Source organism: Triplophysa dalaica, chromosome 15, assembly GCF_015846415.1.
Source record: "Triplophysa dalaica isolate WHDGS20190420 chromosome 15, ASM1584641v1, whole genome shotgun sequence".
NCBI classification, from domain to species: Eukaryota; Metazoa; Chordata; class Actinopteri; order Cypriniformes; family Nemacheilidae; genus Triplophysa; species Triplophysa dalaica.
In genome coordinates this window covers 3,049,492-3,061,704 of record NC_079556.1, presented here as the reverse complement: position 1 = coordinate 3,061,704, position 12,213 = coordinate 3,049,492, and the positions used below count along the sequence as shown (strand labels likewise).

The 12,213-nt window shown below is 37.2% G+C and overlaps 2 protein-coding genes across 3 annotated transcripts in view; one reads left to right on the top strand and one right to left on the bottom strand.

Moving 5' to 3' along the window:
• Positions 1 to 891: 891 nt before the first annotated feature.
• On the bottom strand, positions 892 to 8,769 carry ptger2a (prostaglandin E receptor 2a (subtype EP2)). Its single transcript, XM_056768587.1, is given in 3 exon segments — positions 892 to 3,866; positions 3,869 to 3,904; positions 7,075 to 8,769. Coding segments are annotated over 3 exon segments (1,122 nt in total). The 5' UTR covers positions 7,900 to 8,769; the 3' UTR covers positions 892 to 3,605.
• A 2,876-nt stretch (positions 8,770 to 11,645) lies between these two features.
• nid2a (nidogen 2a (osteonidogen)) overlaps positions 11,646 to 12,213 on the top strand; it is a 30,657-nt gene continuing 30,089 nt past the window's right edge. Inside the window, exon 1 of one of the 2 annotated variants that reach the window (XM_056767941.1) lies at positions 11,646 to 12,135. In XM_056767941.1, coding sequence (XP_056623919.1) covers positions 11,932 to 12,135 — 204 coding nt within the window. In that variant the 5' untranslated portion in view covers positions 11,646 to 11,931. The remainder of the gene's footprint in view (positions 12,136 to 12,213) is intronic. The other variant, XM_056767940.1, reaches the window with a different exon arrangement.

The window sequence follows — 12,213 nt, the reverse complement described above, 5'->3', positions numbered from 1 at the left end:
ACTGTACATTGTAAAAATTATGTGATACGTCGTGGCCACAATTTTTTTACATCATTTTAATTTATCAAAATTAAGCAATTTCAACGTTTGAACATATACATTTAGTCATTTAGCAACACTTTTATCCAAAGCGACTTACAGTGAGTTCAGGGAGCAGTAAGTAAAATTTGATACGGTCAAACCTATATTTTAATTACAATCCAATTTAAAATAAATTTGATAATAAATGATCATGTGATTTAATTTTAATTGGCATAAATGCATGGCACTACAAACTTAAATATAAATACTTTAAATGGAATATTACACAACATAAACAAAAAATATATGCAAAATATTTATTAACATTTTGAGGTTAAATATGACCTGATCATATTTTTAAGTTATTAATAGCCCATTTATTTTATGAAAGGTTGGGCTGTCAAAATATCAGATTTTCCACATTATCGTGGCCAAAAGAATTCACAATATCAATATTATCGTGATATCATGGAAATTAATAATAATAATAATATAATTATTATAAAAAAAATTGTTACCTAGGAGCGGTTGCATAAACTGCTTAGAAGTTAAGTTTTCATCAAGACTTGTCATAACTTCTTTGAATGAGTTACATAAAAAGGTAGATAAGCCTAATTTAAATATGAAAAGTATGACTGATCCTAATTGCTAGTTAGTGAGTTGTTAAGATGCAGCACAACTGGGCCCTTGTATTGGCCAAAGAGTGATATTATATATAAGTATGGAGGCAGAGAATTTGTGGCGTGCAAAACCATTATCTATGTTGAAGTGTCAACCAGATACTGGCACTAAATTATCATATATATTGTGACAACCCTCATCAGCAGTGCCCCATTAAGTCACAATTATGAAAATAAATGAAGCTCAGGATGTTTTCGTACCGGTTTATTTCAAATGATGTTTGACATGCAATTACCTTCACAAAACAAGATGTCCACAGGTCATGACCACAGTTTCTGCATATGGTTCATTAGATTAGCAGGTCTACAACTATATCAACTCTGAAACAGCTTGTGCAGCCATTTTAATGAGATATTAAGGCTGTGAAAATGGCATTCTGTATCGATGGACTAGATCAATAGACATTCTGCACACATACTATCATAAAGTCACTGCACAGGCCACGGGCAAATAAACATACATCATGGGAAACACAGAAACAAATCACACCGACACCTCATTGTGTCTGTACATCAGGAGATAAAAAAAGCCTCTTTAGGTGAGACCGTTAACTCTCTATAGAGGAAAGAAATCAAAGAGAAGCTTTCTGTAAAATGAGGAGCACTGCTCCTGTATGTATGACAAACATATGACAAACAGAAAATAAATAGGAGATAAAGTGAGTAATAGCTATGCTATAGTAAATTATTTAAAAATTAATTTACATTTTTTGATTTAATTTTTGTCTATTTAATTTTTAAAAGTACTTGAATATATCCATCTGGAACTACATGAAAAGCAACCGCAGAGCAAAGGTTATTCCCTGACACCTCTTTAGGTTCTCTTGTCACAAAGCTGAACGGACCGCAGAACATTACAGCTCTCGTGACATCTCGTATGACCGCAAGCTGTATTTTCTGCGCCATTAACGTCACCATGACAACTGAGGTTTGCTTGAATTTGCTCCAAATGAAGCCAAGCTACATCAAGATCTCTGTCCCGCTTCCCACAGTCCCATAGGGCCAATGTCATGACCATCAGACCCTGCGATGTTGTCTAAACATTCGCATGTTCTTATTCTACACATGCCTCCCAATAACCTCACGTTCCCACAAGCACAATGTTGTATTGATCATCTCTGCTACAGCTAAGTGATTTTAAATCATAAGTAGTTACTTTCATCAGACTCCCTGAGAAAATAGAATGATTATTTTTGTGCACGATATAGGGTTGGCCTCATGGTAACCGAACAATGAATACATAAGAGTCAATTTAGTAGAAAACTGGTCTTGCTCTGTCGCCATATGTATTTGATGAGGACTATGGATGCTTATACAGATTTCACTGCTTCTGAATTTTTTTTTCTGAATAAAAAAACAAGACATGCTCTGTGATGTGTTTTAACTTTTAAAAATCATAACTTTTACGGCAACACTCTGACATTGACTAATGAAAATGTCAGACAGGTCAAGTTGTGTTGACCGGCATTCACTTCCTTATATTCCCGTGTGAACTCCATGCCCTAAAAATGACTGTCTATTTTGCAAAAAACACTGCAAAGCCAGATTGTGTCATTGCAGCAAAATGTCCGACAAACTTTTGACATTATGATGAGTACACTTGTGATAGTCCACACAAAAAAAATCTGTCATAATTTACTCATGTCATTCAAATCTGTATGACATTCTTTCTTCTGCGGAACACAAAAGAAGATATTTTGAAAAACGTCTGCTATTGGCCCCCATTCACTTGCATTTGTTTTGTGTCCGTTCAACAGAAGTGAATAGGGGCCAATACTGTTTGCTAACAAACTTTCTTCAAAATATCTTCTTTTGTGTTCTGTCGAATAAAGAAAGTCATAAAGGTTAGAAATGACAAGAGTTTACAGAATTTTCATTTTAGGGTCATTTTCCCTTAGCTTTACATTTTTGCTTTACAATTGAATACAGCAATATTCATCTATAAGGTCAAAGTAGTATAAGATGCAACTCCATACATTCTACAACACGCACAGACACAACACGTCACGTTATTTTACAAGTCAGTGCATTCAATATCTTCAAAGGCAAAGAAAGCAAATATCCACACACCATAAATTCTATGTACAACATGCACAGACACAACACGTCACGTTATTTTACAAGTCAGTGCATTCAATATCTTCAAAGGCAAAGAAAACAAATAACCACACACCATAAAACAGGCCTTTAAATTATATATTTACAGCTACTGTACAACACCCGCATAAGTCATGTTTGTAGAATCAAAAACATAAACATTTTCTACAGCGATAATCTTTCACATGAAAGAAATAATTCATTACCATCCTGGCAGCCTGCATTTCAAGCGAGAGATGTGTCACTGTTTTACTGTTGTATCAACATACATTAAAGAACAATAAATACTGCTTGTTGATATAATAAATAGGAACAGATAGCCGCTACAAGTGTGTGTTCCGGAACACTGACATTAATGCAACTGCTCGACAGGAAACCACATCATGATTCGCTGAATGACACATCCAATGTGCATGGGACAAAGTAGCATTTAACCTTTGACTTCGTAAACCATAACAACATCCAAGTAACATGAATGAGCAATGATGTGAAATAATAGCTTCAGGTCATAAAACCGTTACAGACACTCCAAAACCACTTTTGAAAATCGGTCACAGTTTGCAAGTTCCTTGGTCTCAAAACAATTATTGTAGTGGTTGTAGGAACATAAGGCATCAATCTGACCTTACAGTTGTGTTTATCTCCCATCACAAACAACCTCAGGGGGTTTCAAAACCCATATTTAGACACCCAAACTTTCTTGGAATGCTAAACAGTCCTGCTAAGAACTGTTCCGGATACACATATCCAATCTCTGTTGCGTCCAGGTTCTCTGTCATCAATAAATCACCTTATGTCCGAAACATGTCAAACCATCTGAACGGATTTGTGGAGACAAGTGTTCTCCACAAACGTGGAACTGGGTTGCGTCAGCTCGATCTGGCCTGCCGGATTCTTGGTGATGGATGTTTGGAACAAGGAGTTTCTGGAGGGGATGTAGGAGGTCTTACACAGAGCCCCCCAGATGAAGCGTATAACGGACGGCCTGAGAAAGATAAACACCCAGGGGTCAATGATGGAGTTGACCGAGAGGAAACGCAGAGCTATTAGATCTGTTCTATAGCTACCAATGACTTGGGGACAGTGGAATTGATGTATACACGGATCTACAAAAAAAAGAAGAAAGATCATTCAGAAACATATATATATACCACATGCCATTGATTTTCATCCTTTTTATCAATATAATCAACTAGATTAACAGATAATAGATCTGTTAAGACAACATAAGATAGTGTCAAGATAATACTTATTACAGATCAAACATTTTCTGCCCAATTTAATGTGGTAAACGTTTTAGTAAAGTGTTTACTTTAAACAGACTAAAGTTTATGTTAAAGTATTTACTTCCACTTAAAGTCTTTTTTCTTAGAATTTGTTATGTCCTATTTTTGTTTTCGCGACAGCTTGCACCTGAGCTGGCAGTGACTTTACAAACAGTTCATAATGTTTTGTATTGTTCAATAAATTTCATTTAAAATCTGAACTTCATATACAAAGTAACTTACTGCAACATTCAAAATCTCTGTCAGAGTCTGTTTATTTGATAAATGGCTGAAAATGATGCATATAAATAGGGCTGTTGAATGATTAATCGCATACAGAATAAATGTTTGTGTTTATATATTTACAATATATGTCTGTGTACTGTGCATATTCATTTGGTATTTTTTTTGTATATATGTGAATAATTTATTAAATCCTGGTTGAATCTACAAAGTTATTGTAAAAAAAAACTGATTTCTAATAGAAAGATCTGTTGCAAGAAAGAATTACGAAATTCTGATGAAACAAATCATGCATTGCCTTTCACCAGACTGGAATTTTATGGTCACTTCCATCATTGAAGGGACGGTTTACCCAAAAATAAACTTTCTGTCACCCTTCACTTAAATATATCAGAACACAAAGGAAGCTGTTAAACTAAATATATTAGACTGAAAGTCCCCATTCACTTCCAGTAATTTGATGAGGATGCCATTAAAGTGAATGGTGACTGAACTAGGGCTGTCACGATTATACAATTTGGCTGATGATTCATTTTCTATTAAAATGCAGATGTTACAATGTCAAAATCTCACTGTACGGTAATACCTCGGTGTAAAGCCCACGGAACGATATTTATTGCAATATTTTAAATGGCACATGATGACTTGGAAACGTGCCATAAGCGTCCTTTTATTCTTTATGCTTGAATCATAACGGTTGCTTGAGGTATCACTTATAGTATGGGATGGGTCAAATGAACTAAACATCCTGGCTCGGAAGACCTATCATTTCATACAGTCATGTGACCACGATAATAGAGACAATTTGCTATTGCGATAACACGATATTGATAATATTGTTTCATCCTTACTATTAAATAATTGCGATTATGGAGATTAATTGTCTGTTTCAAGGCTTTGATCATAAAAGGTTAATGACAATTTATTAATTAAATAAAATATCCTCTAAAAATTTATTTTTTTGTAAATTAATCATATTTACTACATCGGACTTTAAAGGTGCATTTTGTTAAAAAAAAAACACTGGAGGGCACACAATCAAAACAACAACAACGGCGTAGCTTGATGACGCTGTGAAGGAGCGTGGAATGATGCGATCGGTTGTCTTCGAGACACTTTCTCGCTAAGTTTAAGAAGGACATTAATACTAGCTGTTCCTTCTGCTCTTCGCACTTGGAAACAGACACTGTTGTCATGTGGTTTCTACGCCATGAAAGGCGGTAACAAAGGGGAACACATATATGACACCATTTACAGGACCGCACAGCCCCGTGACACTGCTTAGAATGGTGAATTTCTCACGATTCACAAGTAGTTGGAAATATTTGAGATATTTTAAGTACTAAGCTGAACAAAATATATAACACTAGACCATTGGTTTTTGCATATTTTACAGCACAATTGTTACAAACTGCACCTTTAACAGAAAAGACTGTTTTGAGCAGTCAAACTAAAACTGAGATATGAGAATGGTGTCGTCTTGCTGTGTACGTGGCAGCAAGTCTGGAAACACTTTAAAAAAAACAAATAAACACGAAAAATTAAACTTTTTAGATCTCCCTTTTGTCTGGATAAAACAAAGTCATGTGGTTTGGAACTGTAGTTTACCTTGTCAGTGGCCTGCTGGGATTGAAAATTATTACTTTAAATTTAAACCAAGGAAAGCAACAAAACTGTGTGTGCAGTGAAGTGTAAACCAGGAGTCATGTGTGCTAAACTATCTCATACTTTCATATCATCTCACCTACTATTAATGTTAAATTATTAACATGGGTGCTGTTGTTCCAGACCACTGAAGTGCAAGCGATGGGTGTAGAATAAGTGTCTGGTGTCAGCACAGGTGTTACCAAATAAAAACAAGAACTGATAGTTGTGACTGAACAAAACCCACACTGCAGCACTAATTCTCTAAAAATGAAAATACTTTTTGTTGGAAGCTCACGAGATGATCATGTTAACGGTTTCATGTGCCACTATGGTCCTGTGCTTGTTGCACAGTAACACAAGATCTTGGTTAGCTCTGTGCGTAATTCCCTTTAATGTGCATGCACGCATTATAAATTTGCCATGCGATTTCTTATTACGCGTGCCGGCTTCTCCAATAATTTTTATGACCCTTTTAGACCATTTTAAACTTTTTCATAAATTTTGGTTACTTGGAAACCCTAATATAACCTTGCCTGGTAACATAAGCTTCGAATGGCTCGTTCATATTAAATGGAAGCTCCCCTAATCCTCTTGTTTGCTTCTTGACAACATCTAAATGAAACCAAATTGGCACGTCATGGTTTTTTTGGAAGGCCTCAACTCAAGTCACAAATGACAGATTAACAATCTATATTGTAAGGAATTAAATACTCTGGCATACTGTAGTTTCTACAGTTTGTCTTGTTTTTAATAAATAACGCCTATACTATTTTCGGGGAAATATTCAGAAAAATAGCTTATAAATTGTACCTCATATAAACGACCTTTTCAGTAACTGTCTGACAATAAACTGAAACATCAGTAACTATTACACACCACATTTTGGGATTTGTTTTCAATGTTTAACTTTTTCCTTTTTTTAAACGTCATAAATGCATTTAACTGTGAATGGATGTTTGCAGGTTTATAAACAGCCTATGTATAATTTATTCACAACATCGAGGAATTTGTATGCAACTTACATTTCCTCAATACTCCTGTAAAGTCGCAACCAATACCATCACTTTTATACCAAGTATCTGTCATATTTTATATTTCTTAAATGTATGTAAGAATCTTACCATTAATGGCAGGGAGCAAATTACAAATATGACTGTCATGAAGACCAGAAGTATGAGATGTTCCACCTCCTCTGCCCATGAAAAGTATCTCCTGTCCCTTTTACTCCGAGTGTTCACGGATCCTCGGTTGTGTTTGCGCCTCCGGTACATCAACACCAGGTTATAAACTACGAAACAGTTGCACGCCACGATACAAGTAATGATAACCAGCATCGCCGTTGCGTAAACTTTGGCGTACGCCTTGTCCTCATTACCGTCAGTATTCACGGCGATAAAACACCACGTCCCAGGACAATACTGTACATATTCCCCAAAGCCTGCGAAAGGCATTAAACAGAATGTAAAGCACACTAAATATATAGAAGGAATTGTGATGTATCCGCAGCGCTTGGTGACACGTCTTCCATAGAAGTACGGGTACCCGATGGAGAGGCACCTCTCCAGCGCCATGGCGAGGAGGATAGAAAGTGTCGACAGACTGAGGAAAGTCATGGTGAATGCGAAATAATCACACACCTCCCGACCCTCGCTCAATCCGACCAGCGAGGTGTTAGTAAAATATGCGGTTTGCACAAGGGGACTGACCAAACACGTCCCCAAAAGGTCCGTAACGACCAATGTGGTCACCAATAGATGGAAGAGCGACTGGCGCTGTCGGTGTCTCTCTTTCCTCCGGCGGCACTCCAGGAGAACCAAGGCGACCAGATTCCCGATCAATCCGGCCGCGAACATCATGGCACTGATGGCCGGTCCCTCGTTTGGCATCAAATTAGTTATGTTGCCGTTGCAGTGTTTGCCCTCCATACTGGAAGATGGGGTAGTCATTTCTGAAGTGCGCACGACTAAGTTAGGTTTTCTTAAACAACTTTACGTCGGGATGTTTACGAGAAAACCACACGAAAAGCGTCCCTCTAGCTCAATGGGTCCGTGGTCGCGTTAGCAGCGTAACTGCCGTGGGTTCGATTCCCAGAAAACGCACATGCTGTTGAAGTGTAGCGCTTGGAACGACTCCTAGGCGTCCGCAATGCTTAAATTAGTGTTTGTGAAAAGTCTTTTCTTAGTCCGTGCGTTGCGCAGTGGTCATTTCTCGTTCCCTTGCACACCGCAGTAAAGGCATCGAGTTAATCTGAGCATTTTCTTATCCAGAAAGCGCATCCACACTCTTCGGCTGTCTCGCGTTCTTAGAGAGGCGGTGGGAGAATGCGCTGAGAGCCACGAGTTCCTTTGCTTGGAGAAAGTTGACTGAAGAAACAACGTCATTGACTTGACGCCACACCCTCGAGGCGCAAACTTCTAAAAACCTTTGCCGTTTTAAACATGTGTTGAGGTTGACTTTCCGGTCGTATGATGACACAGCCCCTCATGCTGTATGCGCGTCAAAGCCAATTGATATGCGTTACATCGCTCAAATATATTTAAATGATCTTAATGGGCATTTTAAGGATTAGACAAAATTACTTTATTATAAGATTAAATATAATACAAAATATTTCATATTTGTTTGACAAATACGAGAGTGGACCAGGTAAAACCTTTTAAAAAGACTTTTGTAGACGATGATTCAAGAGACACATAGCTGAGACCTTACAGAACGGTCCGATCATAGCAAGTCTCTGCACGTCTGCTTAGCCAGAGGGTTTTTTGCCTCATTTACTCAAAGCTTGCTTCTCTTTATGCAAAGCATGTTTTATGGTATGAGGAATATTATTTTCACAAAATGCATTTACAATTTTCTTTTCTAATAACTAACGTTGGTTAGTTTGATGATGATGTGATAAATAAATGCCCCCTTGTTTATGGTCAATTTTCATTTGCTTCATTAGTACGTAGCAACACACATCTTCGTGTCATTTTGGACGGTTAAATGTCGCCTGTCAAGGACACATACAAGTTGTTTCTCAAGAACATGTCTTCAAATTAAGCTGTCAACTTCGAATGACTCATCGTTTGACTATGTCAGGTGTTCTGTCGATGTGTGCTACCCATAGAATTTTGCTGCCCTCGTGCTGTGGTTGGGTTGGGGAGCGGTCATATAGGTGTTGGGTTAGGGGAGGGGTTAGTCCTGTTTTGATTGAGGTAGTCAAATTTGACAGGGTAGCATGCGCCCTCTAGAGGTAAAACGAAGAGGTACTTTGCCAACTAAACAAGTTTGCGTCTCTACTTTTGATTAGGAAACGTGACATGACTATGGACGTGTAAACATGAACACAGACGGATTTGAGAGGTTCAATGAAAATTACTGCTGGTGTGTAGTTTTAAGGGGTCGAGTTCACTCACTATTACATAGTTCTTGTTGTCTGCTAACAGAAACACTATATTAGTATAAAATAGAATAGAACTTAAGAACCTATTTATCGTGCATTTGGCTTAATTGTTTTAATACAATACTATATACAACAGCTCAGAGAGTAGAGATGTGAGGCAGCCCTGAAGCGCTTATATTGTCAGACACTACGTGATGACGTCGCTGATATGCAAATTAGCACGTGGCGTCAACTAGCGACTTTTCAACATCAAAACCTTTGGATTACAAATCGCGTGCCATCAAACGCATTTTGATACATGCAACGTTAACGTCGATATTATTGTGTCCAACTTGTGCGTATGTTTGTGATATAAATGCATTAATAAAAGATCACACCCACGTCGTCTGCAATGTTACCCGAATGTGTTGTACTACGAGACCGCAAATATTTACTGGGGTGTTATTAAACACGTAACGATAAATTGTAATAAAGCACATTGAAAATAGCATCTCTCAAAGCTTCACATCATTTCCGTCTTTTGCTATTTAAATTTAACGCTCCTCAGCCCCCGTTGCTTCATGGGATACCGAAGTCCATGGCTGTGTCCGAATTCGCCCACTATACCCTCATTCACACTATTCTCTACATAAGTTCACTAATATAGTTCACTTTTAAAACCGGGTTCTGACACTCGGTGCGCTGGAGACGCTGCGGGCGCCATCTTCTGCCGAGACGCGGGAATTCACTCAGCGCGAGCATCACGTGATAGATGGCTTGCCGTGAGTGTACATCGGTTGAGTGCACTCAATAAGGTCCACTACGAATTCGAACACTACAAAAAATAGATGTACCATCAAATAGTGCACTACATTAGGGTATAGGGGGCTATTTCGGACGCAGCCCATCTGATGCGATTCTCGAGAAGCATGAGCGTATTCGGTTATTTACCGGAAAATTATTTTTTTTACGGAATAATTAGGATTCTGAGTCATTTTGGGCAATTTAGGGAGTTACAATTGTAGTCGAACGCAAGAATTTATAAACGTATCAATCATGAATATGAATGAAGTGGCTGTGATGTGTTTGTTTTGTTGGTTTACTTCATAAACAGTATAATGAGAAACACTACAGTTAAATTCGCAGATTAAGTTAAGTGACTAAATGAAGAGTTTGGTTCCAAAATGAGATAAACACGTTTTTAATAATAAAAAAGTGTTTATTATGTTTTTATTGTGTTCATTGGCTGTATTTTTTAGTTAGTATGGCTTAAATCAAAACAAACCATTTATATTTGATTGCTATAAATTGGAATGCACAATAAAAAAAAACATGATTTTTGAACAATTGTAAAAACGTCAAAGTTACGTCATTTTGGATCCCAACTCGTTATGTTTAGGTTACAGTTTGCGCATGCGTACTGTTCACCGAAGAACCGACGGATTGGCACAGGATTTTGTTTTGACGATCTTGCGAATATTTCTCGAGGTGAAATATAAATGTTTATTTGGCTATGTTTAACCTTAACCACTTTCCCAAACTTCAATGACCAATATTCGTATGACCACAAGATGGCACCACAAACACGTAAAATCTTTGCATCTGCGGCAGAAAAACGAAATTTTAAAAATAAATTTTTCCAAATATTTACTTTTCACTAAGATAATAATGCCTAGAGATTCTTACACGTGTTTTGTTGTTAACCATTTGCTCTCCTTAAATCACCGAACAACTACAAAATACACAAAGAGTTCAAATGGAATTGGACTGGACACGGGATTACAACATTTAGGGATTGTAAGAAGGAAAAGCAGGATATATTTATCTTGACAATATCGATACAATAAACATAAAGTATGTAAATAAATATTTTCCACTATATGAGTGTATTGATGATGAAAACCTACCAATACACATTGGAGTGTCACTCAGTAGCATACTCAACTTTTTAAAGACCTCAAAAGCGAACTCCGAGGGTCTAATTTTAAGGCTGAATTATTGTTTTATTATTAATGTATAACAATAATAAGTATAAGTATTATTGGTAACGCTTTACAATAATGTGCTAGCCTATTTGCTAACAATTAGTTAATGCATGAGCTAACAATGATCAGCATTTATTAACATTAATTTATGTTAATTAATTTCAGCACGTTATTAAAATCAAATGTCGTCACCGTGAACTGCTGTCAACATTAGACAATGCACCATGAACTGACATGAATAATTTAAATGACACGAACTAACATTAACAAGCATTAATAAATGACGAAAAACTAAATTGTTTATTGTTAGCTAATGTTAGCAAATGAATTCCCTAATGTCAACTAATCGTACCTTAGAGTGTTACCGATTTATTTATATTTATTCCAATTTACCGAGATTTTTCCTTTGAATATCTTAATCCTTTAAATGTAATTAAATCCAGACGGTGTCCAGTGTACCTCCCGATTGTAGCCAATCACCGTCTCCGCGACCTCCCACATCCCTCCCTCTTAACGATGCCAGGGCCTCGGTCCGAAACTTCCCACCTTCATACCCAACATCTCGGCGACACTCATTCATACTGTCCGCTCCGGGTTCATACGAACTGAATGTGTAGCTGCTAGTAACAATGGGCTGGGACAGAATAGCGCTGTTCTTTCTACAACTTTCCTGGACGCTTCATCATGTTACAGCCATTGAAAGACAGGACATGTATCCATATGGGCAGTTCTACGGCGATGTTATTCTGCAAGAAGGAGACGATGAGACCTCCAATGTGATATTCCTGACCAAACCCTTGTATTTCTATGAGGCGTCCTTTGACAATTTATATGTAAGTACATGTGTGATTTTCTATGTTGGTTGTGTTTTTATACAGTTGCGTTTTTGTTGTGCTTAGTGTTTGGAAATG